The sequence below is a fragment of the Canis aureus genome, chromosome 2 (genome assembly GCF_053574225.1).
Source record: "Canis aureus isolate CA01 chromosome 2, VMU_Caureus_v.1.0, whole genome shotgun sequence".
Taxonomy (NCBI): Eukaryota; Metazoa; Chordata; class Mammalia; order Carnivora; family Canidae; genus Canis; species Canis aureus.
Window position 1 is genome coordinate 47,990,258 of NC_135612.1, and position 23,341 is coordinate 48,013,598.

The 23,341-nt window shown below is 37.9% G+C and overlaps 1 protein-coding gene across 6 annotated transcripts in view; it reads right to left on the reverse strand.

Annotated features, from left to right (window-relative positions):
- CHD2 (chromodomain helicase DNA binding protein 2) overlaps positions 1-23,341 on the reverse strand; it is a 119,290-nt gene that overhangs the window by 53,870 nt on the left and 42,079 nt on the right. For all 6 annotated transcript variants that reach the window (XM_077871034.1, XM_077871062.1, XM_077871048.1 and 3 more), the window contains 8 exons: positions 21,657-21,757; positions 20,647-20,691; positions 20,104-20,282; positions 18,037-18,161; positions 15,266-15,482; positions 13,300-13,389; positions 12,292-12,482; positions 2,014-2,202 (listed from right to left, as the gene is read on the reverse strand). In XM_077871034.1, coding sequence (XP_077727160.1) covers positions 2,014-2,202; positions 12,292-12,482; positions 13,300-13,389; positions 15,266-15,482; positions 18,037-18,161; positions 20,104-20,282; positions 20,647-20,691; positions 21,657-21,757 — 1,137 coding nt within the window. The remainder of the gene's footprint in view (positions 1-2,013; positions 2,203-12,291; positions 12,483-13,299; positions 13,390-15,265; positions 15,483-18,036; positions 18,162-20,103; positions 20,283-20,646; positions 20,692-21,656; positions 21,758-23,341) is intronic.

The window sequence follows — 23,341 nt, forward strand, 5'->3', positions numbered from 1 at the left end:
CAAAAATCAAGAAGAATCATGCATTTATTCTGTCTTTCCTAAATGAACTGTTCCTCACCTGATACGGTAAAGTTTCTTTTTGCAGTATTCCAGCTAATAAACAGAGAGTAATAAAATTTAAATATCACCCGTTTGTAATCCCTAATGAATTAATGATCTAGGCAATGCATACTATTACTTGCTAATATCAAAAAAAGACAATAATCTATTGTGAAAGAATGTACCTTTGCATTCTATGAAATACTCATATTGAATCTGAGTCTAATCAAGCCTCTACATTTATCTGTAAATATGAAGGGTTCAGAGAAAAATGTTAAATAATGCCATGAAGCTGGAATCAGCTAAGTCCAGGCTGTAAAAAATATCCACAGAACACAGACTCGGGGGACACCTGCATGGCTCAGCAGTTGAGCATACGCCTTTGGCTCAGGGCGTGATCCTGGGGTCCATCAGGCTCCTTGCATGAAGCCCACTTCTCCCTCTGCCTATGTCTCTGCCCCCTCTCTCTCGGTGTCTCTCATGAATAAATAAATAAAATCTTAAAAAAAAAAAAAAAAGATCTACTCTCTCAACAACTTTCAAATATGCAACAGTATTATCATCATAGCCTCCGTGCTGCATGTTACATCCTCATGACTCATTTATAACTGGAAGTCTATACCTTTTGACCCCCTTCACTCATTTCTCTCACCCCCACCCTCACCTCAGCCTCTGGCAACCATTTTTCTGTTCTCTGTACCTATTATCTCAGTTTTGTTGTTACCACTGTTAACTCATAAAACAGTGTTCATCTTTTAGAGATATACAGAAATATTTGATTGATAAGTACCTGAAACAGGCTTTAAATGATCTAAGGGTGGACATGAGGATGCAAAAGAAGACAAGGTGAACTGAGACTGGCCATGAGTCAATAACTGAAGCTGGACTATGGGTATGTAACTACTTCTTATTCCATTTTTGTACATATCTTAGATTTCCCCTAAGAAAAAGATTTTTAAAAGTCAATATAGTGTTAGGCAAAAGGGTCAGACAGTAATTTTTGAAAATTACAATCTTGTTTTTATTCAGTTGCATTTAGAACAAACAGGGAATATTAGAAAGGCTACCACATTTTAACAGTAAAAGACTGTAATGTTCACAACATGTAATTATTTCCAATCATTCCAGATTCAACTTTAAATCATCAAAACTAAAGCACATTATTTACCACTCCCTGTCCTAAACCCAATATTTTGCCCATCATAACCTAAACCAAGTCCACAACCTGCCTGGGCCACTTGGGAGTGCCAGAAAGGAGAGCATCTTCCCCTTCCAGCACATAATGGAGAACTTTTCCTTCTGAACTTTCACAGAGCCCTGCATATGCCTCGGTTATTAAACAACACTGTTTTAAATCCTTGTCTCTATTCTGTCTTTCCTCTTAAGCAATACTTCTGGCAGAAACACATTCCACTCATCTTCATACTCTCAGTATCTAGCAGAATGCCTGACACATTGCAGAATCTTGGTAAATGACTGAAAGAATAGTGGAGAAGAAATGGATTAGTGAGTGAAATATGCCTGCCTGTTGGAGGGGATTAGCACTAAGATTTACCATATACTTCAGACCATCCTACAGAATGGAAAGTGCTGCGTGCAAATTCTCATCCAAATAAAAAAGCAAAAACAAAACTTCTTTCTAACGATGAATATATTGCTATTCACATCTGTTAGGCATCACTGAAAAAAAGCAGCTTGTCAACTGTCTATCTCATGGCCCCTTTCTTTTTGTTTTAAGATTTATTTATTTATTTATGATAGACATAGAGAGAGATAGAGAGAGAGAGAGAGAGGGGCAGAAAGAGAAGCAGGCTCCATGCCAGGAGCCTGACGCGGGACTCAATCCCGGGTCTCCAGGATCAGGCCCTGGGCTCAAGGCAGGTGCTAAACCGCTGAGTCACCCAGGGATCCCCCCTCATGGCCCCTTTGAATGGGTATTAATCCTACTGCAGGGTGACCCAGCCCACAGCTTACTTGTAATACTGCTTCTGCAGAGCCGACATCTCCACCCTGAGGATCTGTTCCACTTTGGCAGGAAGGGATTTCTCCACATCCTTTTTGACTCTCCGGAGGAGGAAGGGCTCCAGCACCTTATGGAGACTCTGGTAGCCATTCTCCCTCCCTTTCCCATGGTCCTCTTCAAAATCTTCCCAGAATTCAAACCTGGAAATAAAACAGGACAGCAATTGTTACAGAAGCAACCAGGAAGGGGAAAAAATAATTTTTTTTTCAAACTATAATTTTAATTAACTAAATGGGGAAAAAATCCGTAAAAAAAAATTTTTTTTAAAAGACTCTTTCCTATAAGGAAATATAAATTTTACCAGTCACTAACTCGTGAACACAAGAGAAGGGAAAACACAAAGGAAAGGGACCACCTGAATCAATTCCATCTGTCTGTATTGGGTAACATTAAGTTTCCAATTCTCAGACTGGGTCTAGAAGTCACAAGATATTGCAGTGGAACATGCAATGTATATGTAAGTATAGACAAGTTATTGTCATGTAACATTCTGCAGAAAAATTTGTAAGCTATCTGTAAAGCTGCAATTTCTTGGGAAAACAAATTCAGAGGTAAGAGAATTAGTGGCAATATTACAGCTGTCACTACTCAAAGGTGAAAGTTTATTACATAATTTTCATCAATAATCTTCACAGTTCATAGATGAAAAAAATTAATGAATTATAATAACAGTAAACAAGACCATGGCCCCCAAACAAGAATAGCAATATGAGTGATGCCACTTTAATAGCATTAGAACTTAGGGACAGAAGTTTTACTAATAAATTTTAAAACCTGTCACCATAGTAATTCTGCCTCAACTCAATAGACAAAGGTTTCTCTTGTTTAAATCTTAATTCAATCATCTCTGATTTACTAAAAGACCTATGGCAGAAGTCCAGAATAGGACACTGTGAACAGATTTCTTTCAAAAACAAAACAAAATAAAACAGAAAGAAAGAGAAAGAAAGAAAGAAAGAAAGAAAGAAAGAAAGAAAGAAAGAAAGAAAGAAAGAAAGAAAGAAACTTCTTTCATGAGGATTGAAAAAAAAATGTGCATTGTTCTGCCACTAGAAAGCCAGGGAGGCACTTGGAAGAACCAGCTGGGTCCTATGTGCATAAGGATGGATGCTCCACAGGGGAGAGCAGGCCATGGAAGAAATGGAAGAAGGCTAGAACTGAACGCTCAATCAGTCACTGCTTCCCAGTCTGCCTTCTGACACCAGGTGGCCCTCCTCTGCTGAGGTCAATCACACCCCAGAAGACAGAATAGCTCAACATTATCTAGAGCTCTGGAGGACTCAATAAGCATCTGCCCTCTGAGGAGATGGAAAGTCAGAGCACAGATGCCAGTGCCGCCAGAGACTACAATGGCATCAACAGAGTCTGCTGCCATTTCTGAACGGATAAATGGCCTTGCATTATATCAGGTACTAGGAGGTAGGTCTACACCAGCCTCAGTAACGCCTGGTAACACGGAAAATAGCCACCCTTAAGGAAGTGGACAAAAACTTTTAGGGTAGGAATCTAAAAACGTCAAAGCTTACAGCCTGATAAAGTTAATGTAAGTTGTATTTTGTCACACTGCTATGCAAATACTCCAGGAACAAAACTAAGTGAGGAATTAAAAATAGTAAGAGGATTAAAAGGAACAATGCCAACTGAACTATCTCAATGCTAGGGTTGGCAGGTCACCCACAAAATGTATGAAATGACTGGAAAACAGGGACTATCACTATATCAAGCTATTCTCTGAAAAGCTGGGAGACAGTTTCAAGAAAATGTTTCAATTTACTTAACACTCATTATCATGAATTACTATTATATTAGTCTAAAAACTTAAATACAAACCTTATTTACAAGATTTACTTCCCCTACTGTTTCAGGCAACAAATACTTTCACCTGCCTAGTGTATTCTTACTAAACTTAAAGTTAATATGACACACTATTTCTTTATATACATGCTGAATGGTTTATGAATGGTCTATGGCTGCTTTCTCTCTAAACAGCAGAGATGAGTAGCTGTAACTGAGACCGTAATGCCTACAAGCTGGAAATCTTTCTTATCAGGTCCCTTATGAAAAAGTTTACTGTTCCCTGCAATAGAACTGTCAACTTAAAATACTACATACATAAAAGATATAGAGCTACAGCAGTGAACTTAATAATGGCATCATGCCATGACCTATAGATTATTTTAGATATATCCTTGTTGTTAACTTGCGTACATAGGTCTCTCACGAAAGTAGGGGCAATTTTGGTTACTTCAATTTTCTAGACTTTGGGGTTTTAGAAAATAGAAGTTCACTCTACTGAGGAATAACAAAGAAGAAAATTAAATCAGAGCAGTGAAAATTGCATGTTAGAATTCATGTGATAAATATGTGAAGGGAAAGGTACAAAAAAAAAAAAAATCAGACTGGCCTAGACAGCAGAAACAAAAGCAAAGCAAAGCAAAACAAAAACCATTTCTTACATGAAACGGTCACATCTCTAAAATATGCTCTATCAAGTTATTTTGTGGAATGGGTATGCAGTACACTTTGCAAGTGATTAGAAACTCAATTTTTCGGGCTTGCCTTATTTTTTTCTACCTTTATTACCAAGCCCTGTGCTTTGCCAAATAGTACATACAAACTAATTGATTGGCATATATTTACAATAAGGGTAGTGGTCAGATTTATAAAAATGGTGGTAGTCTGGTCAAAGCCACCATGCAGGAAAGGAAATAGCATTTCAGTTGGCTAAAATGAGAACTAACTTCTGAATTTAAAAAATGATGGCCTGTTATAATCAAGGAGGTGAAGGTTCAAAAGTTATCTGACCAAACTTAATTCCTTTCTATCCACTAAAACTTCTTCAATGGATCATTTCTTTGAAAGGACTAAGTGGTCCCACAAAACCATCTGGAACCTAAGAAACTACTGGTAAGGATTGGGAAAATATTGCACCGGATTTGGTCACCCGCCCAGCAAAGCTCAAGCAGAAACAAAGGTTAAATCTTAACTCAACTAATGGAGTCATATGCACATTTGTGGAAAACAATCTTTTAAAAAATGTTTGAAAATGACAGTATTTTAAAAACAAAGTTTTCAAGAGAAAAAGCTCTCTTACACACACACACACACACATTTGCATTTTTTTTTTTTTAAGATTTATTTATTTATTGAGAGAGAGAGAGAGAGGCAGAGACACAGGCAGAGGAAGAAGCAGGCTCCATGCAGGAAGCCCAACGCGGAACCCGATCCCAGGTCTCCAGATCACACCCCAGGCTGCAGGCAGTGCTATAAACCACTGGTACTTCCATATATATGGTACTTCCGGTGTACCAAAAAGATCTAATATGAAAAATTTAAATACACATGAAAATTCTTCATTTCAGAAAACAAAGATTAATAACAAATCATTGAAAACCAGGTAGCCCAGGTGGCTTAGCAGTTTAGCACTACCTTCAGCCTAGGGTATGATCCTGGCAACCCCGGATCGAGTCCCATGTCGGGCTCCCTGCATGGAGCCTGCTTTCTCCTTCTGCCTGTATCTGTGCTTCTCTCTCTCTCTCTGTCTCTCGTGAATAAATAAACTCTTAAAAAAATGTAACAAATAATTGAAAATCTTGACTAGTTCTGAACTTTTATACATTATCTGTTTTACAACACTTGTACCTTTGAAAAGCACACTTTATAAAAACACAGCCTTCTACTAATACATGATGAATAGGTTACTCATTACAGAATGTACAGCAGAATGTTTAAAAAAAAGAAGAGGGCCTGGCAGGTGGGGAGGATGGGGTAATTGGATGATGAGCATTAAATTAAGGAGAGCACTTGAAGTAATGAGCACTGAGTGTTGTATGCAACTAATGAATCACTAAATTCTACCTCTGAAACTAAAAATCAGATTAGAAAAAAAGAAGGCAACTGCCTCCATCCTTAGGCCAGTATCCACTCACAGAGCTCTGAAGAAAGGACAGAAGACCCAGGTGAGCAACAACAGGACAGACAAGACAGCAGCAATGAGACGGGGATGGGTGAAACATCACAGGAAAAGGAATCTCCTATAGAACGGTGTTTCTTGACTGGTGATGAATCTGCCTTCCTGTGGGACACTGGGAAGGCCTGGAGACATTTTTGGTTACTGAAACTGAGAAAGGGGGCAGCTACTGGCATGTGAAGTAGTGGCCAGGGATGCTGCTAAACACCTTCTAATACAAAGGACAGCCCCTGACAAAAAAGAATTATCCAGCTCAAAATGTTAATAGTGCTGAGGATGAGAAATGAGAAACGCTGCTCTGAGAGAAGGCAGAGGAAGGAGGGGTGTCCAGGGGGCCCCCCACTCCCAGAAGCACACCCCCATCAACAGGATGCCTGCAAACACAGGAAATAGTTTAAGCCTATTCTACTAACAGCTGTAGTGAGGCCAGCACAGTCAGAGTGGTCAAGTTTTTCTACCCATCTTCTGAAGAGTCTTAAACTATCCTTGAAAAATAAAAGTGAAAGAAGGACAGTCACAAACAAATGAAAACACAGAATTTGTTGCTAGTTGGTCTGCCTTACAAGAAATACTAAAGAAGTCGTTTAGGTTAAAAAGAAATAATACCTAACGGCAAGCTGAATCCACAAGAAGAAATAAAGATCACTGGAAATAATAAAATAAATGTGCAATATGAAAGACTATGTAAGTACATTTTTCTCTTTTCTTAATTTCCTTAAAAGACAAGCCTGAATAAAGCAATAAATTTATCACTGTATTCTTGAGTTTACACTTCATGAAGCCATACTGGAGAAAAGCTCTATTTTACCAGAAGTAGGTCAGCATTAATCTGAAGACTGTGATGAGATGCACACTAAAAAAGCCCCAGCAACCAGTAAGAAAATACTTTAAAAAAAAAATCAATTACCAGCATAATTAAAATGACACACTAAAAATAATCGTTGAAACAAAAAAGACAGTAAAGGAGAAGCAGAAACAAAAAAGATACAAGACATATGGGGGGGGGGGGGGGGCAAAATACCAGACATAAATTCAATCATTGCAATAATTACATTAAATGTGAATGAACTAAACCCTTTAATCAAAAGACAGAGATTATCAAACTATATTTAAAAAGGAAGATCCAACTATATTCTGTCTATAAGAGACATATTTTAGACTCATTAAAAGTAGTTGAAAGTAAAGTGATGGAAAACAGTATATCATGCAAACAGTTACCAAAAGAGAACTAAAGAGCTGTCATATCACACAAAATAGATCTAAGGAACAAGAAATATTACTAGAGATAAAGAGACATTTCCTGAAAAAAGATTAATACATCAAGAACATAGAACAATTCCAAATGTGCACAAACCTAACACACAAACCCCTCAAAATACATGAAAGAAAATCTCACAGAACCGAAAGTAGATCACTCAACAACTATAATTATATATCTAAACGTTTAACTGTCAATATTAGAGAGAACTAGACATGAAGTCAGCAAAGGCATGTAAAAAATAAATTTTAAAAAAAGGCATGTAAGACTTGAGTAAAACTATTTATTAACGAAGTTAATATAACAAATTCTACCCTAGGAAAGCAAAATATTCTTCTTTTCAAGTGCACAAAGAACATTCTCCAAAATGCAAACATACCAGACAATATAACAAGTAACAGTAAATTCATTTAAAACATGTTCAATAAGACAAAATTAAATTATGAATCATTTGGGAAGTATCTAAATATTTCTAATTAACCAACACACTTAAAACAAACCCATGCACCAAAGAAGTAATCACAAGAGAAAATAGATGAAAACTGAATGAAAGCCAAAAACACATGTATCAACATTCGCAGAATGCTGCTAACGCAGCACAGAGAAGGTAACCTACACCATTAAACACCTATATTAGGAAAAAAGAAAAAAAGCCTTACATCAATAATCTAAGTTTCCACCTAAAGAAAAAAGAAAATGAGAACATTAAATAAAAGACAATAATAAGGATGAGAACAGAAATTTGTGAAATAGAAAACAAAACAAAAAAAAAGTCAAAAGTTGGTTTCTTTGAAATATCCTTCTTCAGACTGTTAAACCCTTACCTGAAATGACCAAGAAAAAAAGGCAAGACACAAATTACCACAACCAAAACTTACTGAGATCACAATATATCCTTCAAAAGTAAAAGGATCATGAAGAAACACTATGACATTATGCCAATAAATCAGACAACTTAGACAAAATGGACAAATTCTTAGAGAGACACAGATTAACAAAACTAAATGAAGAAACAGAAAACCTGAATAGATCTGTAACTAGAAACTGAATTAGTCAGTTTTCCCACAAAGAAAAGATAGGGCCCACAAGGCTACACTGGTGAATCCTATCAAATATTTTAAGAAGTAATACGAATCCTAATGAATTCTTTCAGAAAATAAAGGAAGAATGAACATTTTCCAATTCATTCTATTATCCTGATACCAAAGCCAGGCAGACATCACACAGACAGGCATAGAACTAGAGACTAATATCCATCAAAAAACACAGATGCTTGTCTTTGATTAAGTGGTCAATAAAGTATTAAACACACACACAGACTGTTAAACAGTCTTTAACAAAACAGTAGCAAAATGAATCTAGAAACACATTAAAAGGATACAACACCATGACTAAGTCAGATATATCACAGGAATGAAAGGTTGTCTTAAAATCTATAAAGTAACTAATATAATATACCATATAGGCAGAAGAAAGAACAAAAACCATAGTCATTTTAATAGACCCAGGAAAAAAAAATAGCATGTGACTAAATCCAACACTTTTTCATTATAAAAACTCTCAAAACCTTGGAAGAAAATGTCCTCAGCCCAAAAAGGTATTTACAAAAATTCTACAGCTAACATCCTGTTCCCAACTGTATTCAACATGGATGTTACAGAGAATAAATACCACAGGCCAGGAAATAAGAAGCATCCATCCACATTGTAAAAGAAGCATAACTTCTTTCAAATACAGTTGAATTTTGCAAGTTCATAGGATCTAAGATAGCTAATAAACACTCAGGTACTTGGGATGCCTGGGTGGCTCAGCAGTTGAGCGTCTGCCTTGGCTCAGGAGCGCAATCCCAGAGTCCCAGGATTGAATCCCACATTGGGCTCCCTTCATGGAGCCTGCTTCTCCCTCTGCCTATGTCTCTGCCTCTCTCTGTCTCTCATGAATAAATAAAATATTTTTTAAAAAAGACAAAACTCAGTTACTCTATTACAATCTGAACATTAGATTAAAAAAACAATTCCACTTAAAATCAAAATAAGTAGGAATAAATTTAACAAAAGAAGTATATAAGACTTATACACTGAAAACTATTAGACACTATTGAGAAAAATTACAAAAGATCTAAATAAACAGGAAACTTTCTGTGATGATAGCTTAGAAGGCTCAATACTGTTAAGATGATAATTCTCTCTAAATCAGTATCTATATTCAACACAATGCCTACCAAATTCTAGCAGAACTTTTTTCCTTTCAGAAATTAACAAGCTGATCCTAAAATGCCTTTGGGAATACAAAGGATCTAGAATAGCCAAAATAATTTTGGTAAAGAGGAACAAAATTGAATTTATATTTCACCATTTAAAAAAACAGTATACAGCCACAGTAATCAAGACAGTGAGGCATCAGCATTAAGGGCAGAAATACATATCAGTAGATCAAAACTGATAAACCACAAATAGAACCTTACATTCATGACCTCAACTGATTTTCAACAATATCAAGGCAATTCAATAAAGAAAGGTTATTTTCAACAAATGGCACTAGGACAACTTCCAAAATCCCACTGCAAAAAAATGACCTTAAGTCCTCATACTTTACCCTATCAACAAAAAATAATGCTAAAACAGAACAGAGACCTAAACATAAGAATTAAAATTCCTATAAGAAAATAAAGAATAAAGTCTTTGTGACTGTAGGTTGAGCAAATATATCTTATTTTATAGGACATTAAGCAGAATCCTTTTAAAAAATTGGTAAGATTATACTTTATCAAATTAACAGACTTTTTGCTCTTTAAAAGACAACCTTAAGAAAACAGACAAGCCAGACTGGAACAAAATACTTGCAAATCATAAAGTACTGAATCTGGAATACAAGGAAGGAAGGACCTCTTTGACTCATGAAACAACATAATTTAATTACACAGACATTTCACCAAAGATACACAAATGGCTAATGAATACATGAAAAAATGTTCAACATTATTAGTCATTGTAAAAATCCAATTCTAAGCCACAATGAGGTATCACTACACTCCTACCAGAATCACCAAAATCCAAAAGACTGAGAATACACCAAGTTTTGGTGATAATACGGAGAAACTAAAAATTCAGACATTTATGGTGGGAATGGCAACAGGAAAACAGCCTACCCTGGTAGCTTAAGTTAAACACATACTTTCCAAACAACCGGCAATTTCAGTAAGTTCTAATGAAGATAAATAAAAACATATGTCCACACACAGACACAACAGGCCCAAACTAAAGCAACCAAAATGTCCATCAACTGGTGACTGGACAAACATATGATGGAATAGTACTCAATTTTAAGAGACTAACTCCTGATAAATTCTGTGACACAGGTAAATCTCAAAAATATTATGCTAAATGAAACAAGCCAAAAACAAAAGACTACGTATTAGGACTCCATTTATATGAAATTTCTAGAAAAGTTAAATCTCTAGAGATGAAAGTCAATTAGTGATTGCCTAAGGCTAGAGGTAGAAGCAGAAATTAACTACAGACAAGAGGGAACTATTCTGGGTGAAGAAAGTATTCTAAAACTAGATAATGATGGGTGCACAACTCCAGAAATTTACTAAGAAATACTGAATTGTATACTCACAGTCATGTATCTTATGGTATGTAAACTGTATCTCAACAGTGTTTACAAAACGCTAACAACACATGGGGGAAGGGGCCTCCTTTATGGTTTTAATTACACTATCCAAAATGCCTTGCTCAGTTTATGGCACATAGTACGCACTCAAGTCTTTTCTGAGTTAAAATTAAAAAATTGTGGAGCATTTCCCTGTCAATTGGACAACCCTTGACCGTTTACTGCATACCAGAAACTACTCCAGGCCACATAGACCATCAATGAATTACGTAAACAAGATCCCTGCTGCTTCTGATACGTAAAAAAATTTTTTTTAAGATTTTGTTTATTTATTCATGAGAGATACAGAGAGAGAAAGAGAGGCAGAGACACAGGCAGAGGGAGAAGCAGGCTCCATGCAGGAAGCCTGACGTGGGACTGGATCCTGGGACTCCAGGATCACGCCCTGGGCTGAAGGCGGCGCTAAACCGCTGAGCCACCAGAGCTGTCCCCTGATATGTAAATTAAATGACATGAGGTGAACGAGGAAGAAATGAGGAAAGGGAGGTGCTGTGAAGAAAATAAACAGGGTAGGGTGACATGCCTGTCCCACAAGCAGCTTCAGTTAGATGGTCTGAGGAGACATCTTAAAGGAGGTGGTCATACAGGCTGAGGCAAAAATATTAAGACAAGACAGCCATGTGAAGATGAGGAGGAGGGAGAACATTGCAGACAGAGAGTGGCAGGGCCGTGGCACGCTACAGGTACAGAGAGAGGACAGACTGGCTGAAGCAGAAGGAGTGGTGAACAAAGTGGGATGGGATGGGTCAGAGTACTATGAAGGACCACATGGGGCAGGGTCTTCCAAGTTAAGGTAACAAATTTAGAATTCATTCCAAGGATCACTGAATACCATTGGGTAAGTTTTAAGAAACGTGCATATCATCTCTCCCATAAAAATCTTCTCAATAAAAGACATTCCATGATTCCTTAATAAGTTAAAGATCTGAATAACACCCAATGCTGATGGCTTCTGTTATCAAAGCTTTGGGTTTAACATATTAATGCTATCAGACTGTGTATCTTATATACTTCATTTCAATTACTGATTACCTTATAAGAATAGGGAGAAGGTCTGAGGTTACCTATTTACCAATTATTTCCCCAAAGCATTAAGTGATTGATTTAAACATCTGCTAGGTAACAGGCTTTCCTCCTTGACATGCTCAATTCTGTGCCTACCATTTATTATGGAACATTTTACTAATTTTGTTCCTGCACCAGTTTAATGTTTTGCTGTCCCCAAATCATGCCATCTGTTTTCCCTAAGGTCTATTTTTAAAAAGTTAAGAAGCATTGGCATTTCAGACATTCTGCATCTTTCGAAATACACAGGAAGGAGCTTACTTCTCCGGCATAATAAAGTGCAGCAAGGACCAGAGCTCTTTGAGGGAATTCTGAAGAGGGGTCCCCGTAATCAGGAGCCTATGGTGGGACTTGAAATCAATCAGAGTTTTATACAATAAAGAGTCATCATTCTTCAACCGATGGGCTTCATCCACTCCCAGAAAGGCCCAGTTAATACTGCCCAGCACAGTCTAAAGTAAAAACAAAACAGAACGAGCCACCAGGTCAGAAGGGAACCCAAAAGTACTTTCAACTGTTAATTATCTCTGTACAAATACCATCACAAAGGTATACATAGAAACATTTATTCTTCACGGACTTAAATTATATTAGGACTGCTCTGTTTATTCTGTTTTTGGCCAGATTGGTGTCTACTCAGAAGAGCATATCACCACCATCACTTTTGAGTTATTGAGGGGGAAAAGGGAGTCTTTTATGCCAAGTGTTGCTGCATGCCCCACAGGAAGAACACAAAAATTGGTATGCTGGGCAAAAACAATACAAAAAAAAAAAAAAAAAAAACCATGATTTTGCAGTCTCTCCTTAAATAAGATTCTTCTCTGCCTATTCTCCACCCCAACCCTGAAGCACAGAAACACTAAGAGCCACCAAATTGAACTCATTTACACTTATTGTCACCAATGGAACCACCTGCCACATACATTTCTTAGTAACTGTAGAAAGGAGATGGTGTAAAAACCTTCATTTTTCTGTCCTCCTCACAGAGACCATTCACATCATCTATTGTGGAAAAATTGCTTGACAAGGATATGATGGGAAATGCCCAGGATGACGCTCAGGTAAGTTATTGGCCTCAATACCATTTCATCCTGTTAGATGTGATCTAAAGTCCCCTTCAACTGTAAGGTTCTGATTTTTATTTACAACCTTAATATTCTTTGCAGATTGCTTGTTCACGGTTTGCTTTTCTAAATAAATAAAAGTAACATGGCAAGCGGGAAGCACAGGCCCCACCATTTACACAAGTCACACTACAAAATTACACACCTTATCTTTTAAGAGGATCTCGTATGTTGTTATAAGTGCATTGAACTTCAGCCTTTTAGTCTGAGAATGAATCCATTCATATTCCCGTATCTAGAAGAGAAACCAGTAATTAAGATACAATTTCTACTTTTACCTTTCTAGATCACCAGCAGTCTTGTGACAGATGCATCAGAAACATGCCAAATAAAAAATAAACCTGACTAGAATTTAATGAATATTTTATACATTCTAAATTGACCTAGGCAACCAAAATATTAAGCAGTAGAGAATAAAAAGATCACTCACTGAGCAGCAAAAACTTTACTGTGAGAATTCAAATAAACTGTCATCAACCCCTACCCCTGCCCCAACATGTTTGACCAAAAAACCGCACTGCAACTACAACTAAACCCTGGTGACTTGAACTTATCTAGTGATCTACCTGAATGTTAATTTTCTTAAGGATAGTTTATTATTCTTTGCTCTTTGGTAAGGCAATACTTTTATTAACAAGTAGAACAAATGCCAACCTCTGGCTCAGTCAGAAATGTCATTAATCTAGAGCAGAAAGATGTGGCCTCCAAGAAAAAGGGAAAGAGGGGTATAGGATGAAAATGCAATTTAATAAAAAAATAAAAATAAAAAAAATAAAAAAAAATGCAATTTAATGAGTGAAAATAAGGTCAATGTAAAGGAACACAAAACTAACACATTCATACTGCAGTGTAATGAGTTCCAGCAAGCACGATGGCCCAAGAAAAAGCTCCCGTAGTTTGTATGGACTGGAGAACAGGATAAGGAGTGTGTGCAGGTGATCACTACCAAGTGGGCAGAAAGAACAAAGAAAAGGAGGATTGGAGTCCACATAGGAAACTACCCTGACTCTACAAATTTTCAGAGTTCACTTTGTCTTCACCTATGAATGCAGTGCTTGAAGCCATTTTGCATAATCTGAGGTTTTTTTTCCTTTTGTAAAGGCTAACAGATGGATTAGCAGAGCTAAGAACTGCAATTTTTTTAGAAACTCAAAATTAGAGCAGTGAAATCTGCCAAGGTTTAGGTTAGACAATTTGAATGAAAATATTTAATAAAAAATAAATTTCAACAAGCATAATATATAACATCTCTTTTAAAGGTCTGAGGATTCCTGATTGTTTGCTCTTGTGATAAGCAGTCTACTAGAAACAGTTTACTCTAACTTCACACAGAACAAAAGAGCAAAGGTCTGGGACCAGACACTTCTCTGTCCAGACCTCAGCTCTGCCACATCCTAGATGGCGGGGACAAGTGTTAAACTCTCGGAGTCCTTTTTCTTCATCAATTGGTTAGAAAGCACCATCTACTTGGAGGAAAATCACGAGGGTTACAGCTAATATACACAAAGCACGCAGCACAGGCCCTCGCATATTAACAGGTGCTTTTGAATAAGTCAGTCATTATGAAGAAATGATTTGCTAAACAGAGATCAACTCAAGCCTCCATGTTCTAAGTTCCTGATGCTCATGTTAAGGTTGAAAATAGACAAATAATTCTCATTTTTATAGCCCTAGCATGGCTCATTCTCCTTTCTCTTTATTCTTTCAAGTTCTACAACCTCACTATTTTAAAAGGCTGGGAAATCAACTATAAGAACTTGGTTTTAGTAGTAGGTCTCTGCTCAAACAGCAAAAATATCAACCGTCCACAAATACATTATATTATTTATTTATAAATAAAGTGTTCTTAGAAATACAAAAGACAGAAGAAAAAACTACAGCAATCCAACTAAAAGAGATTCCCATTTATGTACTGCCGTAGCTTTCCTTTAAAGCAGTCAGCATGTTAAAGAACATCTGAGTTGCACTTTTGTGATACATAAATCTCCCAACATTGGGGACATAGCACAGTGTCAGAATCATAATGTTACTGAAGACTATAACGATTTTAGGTCAATTTCCAAAATACATTTATAACACAGATTCTATCCCAATTCTTTTTGTTTACACACCGTATTTCTGCTCATCAGGTCACCTATGTAAACCACTACGTTAATCTCTGGTGCCCAGATTTCAAACTCCCTCTGCCATGAGGTGAGGGTGGATAAAGGGACGACTATAAGAAAGGGGCCATACAGCTGGTGTTGGTGGAACAGGTAGGAGAGGAATGATATGGTCTGGATGGTCTTTCCTAGGCCCATTTCATCAGCAAGGATTACACTGTTACTTCTGCAAAAAGAGAAAAAAACAAAACAAAACAAAATCATTAGTTCACACACACACACAGCAAAGAAGCCAATGCCTCACAATTCACCAATCAAGGCACCGATTCCATCCAAGCCTCAAATTTATTTCCTCTCCTGCGTAAGAAGAAAGCAGAAGCTATACAACAGGAAAAGTAACAAGTGATCAGAGTATAATCAAATTTGGATTACTATGAGACCTTATTCAGACTATATTCTTTACCTTGCATTTTGGTCTTTCTTTCCTTATAACAGAGCAGGCAGGTTTTTATTATATTGGGGTGTCCAGGAACAGGACCTTGGGTTTCAGCATTACAGAAAGCAGAGACAAACTGGCTATTCACCACTGCTGGTGAACCCTACAGCCTGACAGTCCTGTGTCTCTGCCCAAATCATCCACCCATTCCACTACATGCCACTGGACTGTTTAATGCTACATACGCCACTCCCTAGGCACATGTGCTGCAGGGCATGGAGCTTGTTTTAGATACAGAACAGTCTACAGGAAAGGTAGGCTACAGATCAGATTTCTGAATCCACTTACACCTACCAAAGAAAATATCTGGGAAAGGGCTCAGGGATCTGTACTTTTACAGATACTTCTGGATATTCTGATGCAGATGTATTCCTTGGACTGCATTTTGAGAAACTCTGCTCTAGGAGACAGTCTAGATTTCAACTGGATACTAACAGGAGAGGATTTTCCAGATAGAAGAAAAACACTCAAGCAATGGCCAGAGTAGGAAGTATGTTCAGGAAACAGAAAACAACCCATTTGGCATGGAATTAGGAATAGATATATGGCAAAAGGCTACAAACATTAAGAGATTGTTGAAAATCAGGCTATGAAGGTTTACAAATACTAACAAGTGCTTAATCAATGAACCAGAAAGAACTGAAAGTAATATGCAAGTTAAAGAGAACTGATTAGAAAAACAAGACATTCTATTTACCAAGAAGAGATTAAATTTTTAAAAATACATTGTATGTTCCACAGAATGGCTAATTTTAGAGGGAAAGAACAAAGTCAAAAATATACTGGGGGAAGGGAAAAGGAGGAGCCATACCTTTCTATAATCAGGTTGACCTAATTTTATATGCACTATTCAGACATAGTATGTCCCTTTGAGTAATCTCCCTCCTCTTTCTCTCACCTTTCTGGCGGGGAGCAACTAACCTCATATCCTCCAACATTTCCTCTCTCTAGCAAGCTACCACTGTTTATATATACATATTATAAGAGATTTGAAATGATCTGCCCATTTTTCTAAAACTAAGCTAATACAGCATACTATTTAGCATAAAGTTCCTATGACCAGGGCCCAACGACTTCTTGGGCCTGTTCAGCCGACTCTGAATTGTTCAGATGGAAGTAGAGAAAGCTAGCCAAGGACTCCACAGAAACAAGTGGAACTATGAATCAGGTACATGACATCTTCGTTCCTAGGAGCCTTCATAAGAGGGTCAGGAGACATAGCTTGAGGTTCCACCTAGCCTTATAACTATCCTAAAGGAAGAGAAGGTCTCACTATTCTCTGAAACCAAACCCGTTTTCAAACAATTTAGAATAGTTCTAGGAGATACACATTCTTAGTCATGCAAACAGAATCTCAAGAGCTCTCATGTTCCTGTCAGATACTGCATGCATTAGGTTTTACAGGACACAGAGGTGGTTGGATTGGGAAGCAGACACTGTATATTTATCCCTAACTAGAAACCACTTTTCTGGCATCGAGAAAAGCTGCTCACACGTTTTTATTTTCAGGCTGCAGTTTAACTCTCAAACAAGAATTTCTGCTTTACTATAAAACACTGAAGAAATTAAGAGCTGCATGTAGATGAATGAGTTTGTAGGCAGGCATTCACATTGTATATACCCTGTGAGGGCAGGGAAATGAAATGAAAACACCTCTGGGACCCCTCAGACACAGTAATCAGAGACTACGAATTGCAACTGAACTGATGAATGAAATTCATGAGTACTATCTCAAAGTACCTTTAAACTTCTAACACTATCATCACAGCTTTTTTTTTTTTAAGATTAAGTTGGTTTTGTTAAAAGAAGAAAGATTAATTTTATAGATTCAACCAGAGACTTTTCCCTAAAAGGGACAGCATGTACAGCAATATCAGGAAGGCAAATTTCACACTATTCTTCAGCATGGCCATAGGACATTAAGTCAAAGGTTTCCCTGGCCTAGAAGGAAAATGAGTGGAAAACAGACATTTTCTTCATTCTCCTTCTACACCAAAGATCTGGGCAAACTATCTTGCTATCTATACCCATGAATAACATGTTATGATGTAGGTCTCTGGCTATGACAAATTAGCCAATTTGTTAACTAACTAATTAACCAAGTACTATTTATTTCAGATTAAAATGGTATTACATACTTAAATAAACTCCTAGAAAAGCTTTCCCTCAATCACATACTTTTTGTTTCTGTAATACACAAAGAAAGAAAGAAGTAATTATTTGTACTTAACAATAAAGAAGTCAGAAACTGTAAAGAAAATGTCAAACGTCTTTTTCTACCTACTTGCACCAGGAATGAGCAAGCCAGTTGAGACCTTCTAGCTGATAATCACGGAGCTCCAGATTCTCCCCTCCTAAATATGTCGGCTGTTTCTTTAAAGCCACAAATCGTGGTCTCTGCTTCAAGGCCTGAAAAACAAAAATTAACAAAGTCCAGGTCTGAAGAAGACTTTCTTGCTATTCCTATATAAAATACTAGCTGTGATTTATGTGCTCTGAACCATAGCACAAAAGTTTAAATTTCATATCTGCATCACCAACCACCCAACCCAGCCTACCCCACCTCCTTCCATTGTGGTCTGTATTCCCAAAGCCAGATGCATCCCAAATAGTTTTTGGTTCACATGCTCCTGGTCCTGAAATCAGTCCATGAAAATAATTACACAGCACTCATTTTATATCATCTCTATCATACAACAAGGAACGCTATACTATCACTTTCACATTATCTCCTTCTAAACCGTACAAAACACCACCTCTGGTAAAGTCTCTATATGCTAAACCCAGCAGAACTGTACCATAATAGCATTTGCAAATCCTGAAAAGCAGCCTCCACCTAGTTGGAACCCCCAGTGTGCAAGTTTGGTTTTTCTAATGAAAAGGACATGAAGAACCATGTAGTCTCTAGTAAGGCCACGTCTCTATGGTTTGTACAAAATATGGATTCTGTGGCTAAATCCATGTGGGAAACAATGTAATAAAAGTTACACAGATTTCATTACTTGTGCCTTTCCCATGTCTAAAATGCTTGTGCATATTGTGAATTTACAGGAAAATTTCATTTAGGAATGCTTCCCAAAATTCTTTGGCCATGAAGTCTTTCTTCAGGGAGTATTTCCCTGAAGAGTAGGGCTCTGTGGAATCTGCATGCTATTACATGGAGTGTCATCCTAGCAGTTTGATAAGGTGATTACTCATCATCACAGCTCTCCTCTGTGACACCAGGCAGCAAATGGAATCTGACTCCTCGTGCTCAGGCCACTGAACACTGTATCCACTTCTGCCAAGTCTCCCCCATAATGCTTCTCCCATCTGATCCTTTCATCCCATGGCACTTCCCTTATCCTTACACTATTCCTCCATAATGGGAGGACTTCTACGGCATCTTCTTGGCTGGACCTTCTGGCTTTTCTAAGAGCCTCCTCCAGAGTTTCCTGCACACTCCTGTGAGATGGAGCTTTCTAACTCGTTTTTTATGCAGCTGCTCTTCTCACATCAATGCCCACAGGATAAAGCCCAAATTACTTTTCAAGTTACTCAAGACATACACACTCGGGACTTAAATGCACTCGTCAACATCACCTTCCTCCCTTCCCACCCAAAGTGTATCCTTCTCCTGCATCCTTCATGGGAGGGTAATAACCTGGGCCCCCTTTTGTCTGTCTGTCCAGCACTCACCATTCCTCAAGGACCAGGAAAGTTCAAGTACCACAACCTCCTCTTTAGCTCTTTAAAACCTCCTCAAGGACTACTGGAGCTCAGTGACTCTGCCTCTCTACTTCTCTGACACCAATTATTTATTACACTCACTGCCCCCTTATTTACACACAGCAGTTCACAGATGGAGGTTCGGTGCCATGAACTGGATGCCAACTTCTCAGAGACAGAGCCCATGTCTTAATAGACTTTTACTATGGAGGCACATTTCTTAATATGTGGAATGGATTCCAATGAAGGGAAAGCATACGTACGATCAATCTAAATAAATAAATCTAAATAAAGGACCATATCTATTTAGGCTCTGAGAATTTAAAGCCTCTCCTCATTCCTGTCCCTTCTATTTAAAGTGCTTAATCTTTTTCAAATATCCTGCACATGATTTCCAATTAGACATACCTGGATGTGTGGATTTTAAGAATAAAGAAGTCAGCAAAGCCATTATACAACTCATGCTCTCCCTGTTTTAATATTTTACTGTGATGTTGAGGTTAATTCAACTTCTTTCACTTCAAAATGGAAACTATCATTTAGGTTTGTACTATTTTCTCTTCCCAATATAATATCTATGTGACCAACCCTTTCTATTAACACCTCTTTCCCCTGGAAAATCAAAAGCCAGCAATCACCACACCTTGCATTCTCTTGTTGGGATGGTTTTTGAGTTGTTCCGACTATGGAAGCTGTCAATGCAGCTCTGGAACTTCTTGCCAATCAAGGCTTCATCTTCCCAGCTGCACTCTGAATATGGCAGTCCCATCCATTTGCATAGATACTCAGGTTCATTTGAAGGCGCTGGCTTCCGACTGTGAGCTATTTCATATACAAAAATTGGTAAATTACCAACTGTCATTATTTTTTTTTAAAGATTTGTTTATTTATTCATTAGAGACACACAGAGAGAGGCAGAGACACAGGAAGAGGGAGAAGCAGGCTCCACGCAGGGAGCGTGATGTGGGACTCGATCCTGGGACTTCAGGATCACACCCTGAGCTGAAGGCGGCGCCAAACCGCTGAGCCACCAGGGCTGCCCCCAACTGTCATTAAAGGAGGGGGAGTGACATTCTGTTTTACATATAACCATTGAAAAGCCACCTGGCAAAACTGTAAATATTCTGCAAAACATGAACTGCTCTTAAATGCTCAATAACATTTATTAACCAGACCTCTTGCTCACCTGGAAAATCTGTCTGACCCAGTGTAGATTTGCTTGTCTTCACAGCTAAAGAAATGGAAAATAAGATAAAAAAATTATCACTATAACAAAGAGTGACATTTTAGATCCTACGAGTAAGAACACAAATATACAATATTGCATTAAAAAAAAACAAAAAAAAACACAGTCCTCCCACAGCTCTGTGTCACAATTACCCCATTCCTCTGTTCCCCTTTACCTCAAAACTCCCCAGGAGACTTATTTCTACTCACTGTACCCCCTCATTCTCTCTTAAAGCCCTCCCAGTCAGGCCTGCATCATCCCTACCATTCCACAGTTCCACTTCACCAGCACCACACCTGGGGCCAAATTCAAGGATCAACTCTTAGCCCTCCTGGCATTTGGCTAGCAGCAGTTCCTCCTTCCCAAACCCATGAATCACTTGGCTTCCAGGATATACTCCCCCAACCCCACTCCAATCTCACTGGCTATTGTCTCCTGGGGCTTCCCCCTGTCTTCCAAAACCTGTAATGTTCTCAGACTTCCTATTCTCACTATGTATACTATTTCTGATATTCTCAGTAAATCTTAGGCTTTACATACTATTTATACACGGATAAATTCCCAAATTTAAATCCCCAGCACAGACTAAGAGATTGAAACTCCAGGCTCACATATGCTACAGCCTTCACTATATTCCCACTTAGACAACTAAGAAGTAAAGCAGACTTACAAATATCAAACCAAGCTCTTGATTTCCACTCCAAAAATCAGCTCTTCTCTTAATCTTTCCATTTCAGTAAATATTTGTTCTCCTATTTGCTTGGGTCAAAAATCTTGGTATCACCCTAACATCCATCCCTCATCCCCCAAATCATAATTTACCAGCAAATCTTGTTAACTTCTCCTTCAAAATATCTAGTCTCAAAGAGTAAGCCCGCAAAATGCATTTTGTCATTTACATTACCCAAAACCAAAAGCCATTATTCATGGAGATCAAACACTGCTCAAGTAAGTTTCCATGTGCTCACCAATTACTCTTTCGACTATCTGATACTGTTTGTTCAACTCTGAGGCCAGCTCTTGTTGGCAGTTAAAATATTCCACATCTTCAGGAGAGACTTTTCCTAACCTACACAGAAGAAAAAAAAATGCATACCAGTTAGATTTGGAAAATCTATATATATCTATCAAAGTCAAGGCAAAAAGAGAAAAGGAAATGGAGTCTTTACTTCCATCTGTCCCTTTGGAAATCCTTTACTACTAGTAAGGCAAGATATTTTACAAAAAAATACACTTTCAAAAACTCTTAAGACTCATAGGACACACCATTGCTCTTTCTTTATAGAGAAACCTAAAAATAACTACTTTGTATGATAAATTCATATATCTAAACAGAATAGGACAATAAGTGCAGCCCCAGTGGCGCAGCAGTTTAGCGCCGCCTGCAGTCCAGGGTGTGATCCTGAAGACCCAGGCTCGAGTCCCACATCAGGCTCCCTGCATGGAGCCTGCTTCTCCCTCTGTGTCTCTGCCTCTCTCTCTCTCTTTCTCTCTCTCTCTCTCCCTCTCACTCCTCTCTCTGTGTCACTCATGAATAAATAAAATCTTTAAAAAAAAAAAAAGAATAGGACAATAAAACAATCTTTTTTTTTTTTTTTTTTTTTTTTTATGATAGAGAGGCAGAAACACAGGCAGAGGGAGAAGCAGGCTCCATGCACCGGGAGCCCGATGTGGGATTCGATCCCGGGTCTCCAGGATCGCGCCCTGGGCCAAAGGCAGGCGCCAAACCGCTGCACCACCCAGGGATCCTTAAAACAATCTTCTATATTTAAAAGGAAACGTGCCTTTTTTCATATAGATATGAGCTTTAGGAGTGATTCAATGTAGCTTTTATGAAAAACCAGTTATTCCTGGCATCAAAATTCTATAGAAGGATAACAGCAGTAACCAGAAATGAAATGCTACTGTACCTCTTAGGATTTTAAATTTCTAACCACTTTACAACCTACACCATCTTCAGGACACTCAAAGGAAAAATAAAGGAATTACTGAAGGACCATACTGTGGGTAATAGTGAAAGGGGACCTAGAACCCATCTGGCCCTACTTCTAACACAAAAAAAAACCTGATCACATTACACTAACAGGTATGTCTTCAGGATTGAACTTGATTATTAGTTTAGGTTTGTGGGTACTACAGCCCCCACATATTTCTCATATGCAACTCAATCACATTCAAAGTTATAAGAAAACTAAAAACACAACAGTCTAACACAGCTTCAGGAGTTCTGTTTTTGTCACACCATTTCTGCAAATGGTGTAAAACTAAGAATAGTGTTAAGTACACCAGAACCCAGATAGTTCTAGAATATTAGCTCCTGACATCTAAGCAACCCCAACATACATGAGAAATATCAAAGTGTTTAGGAGCTCTGGCTACCAGAGTTCCAAACCTGGGTCCCCCCAGAAAAGCTGCTCTGTGCCTCACTCCTTCACCTACAAAATGTATACAACAAGGAGAATCTCATGGGCTTATTGTGAGGATTAAAAACATCACATGCACAAAATGCTCCATAAACTACTTATTATTATTCAACTCTACAAACTTGGTGACCATATATGGAAATATATACTGTCTTCAGGTCACAACTTTATAAAATGGAATTTTGGATGGCTCTGTGCTCAATAATCAAGGCAAAATTTGAGTTCCTAGA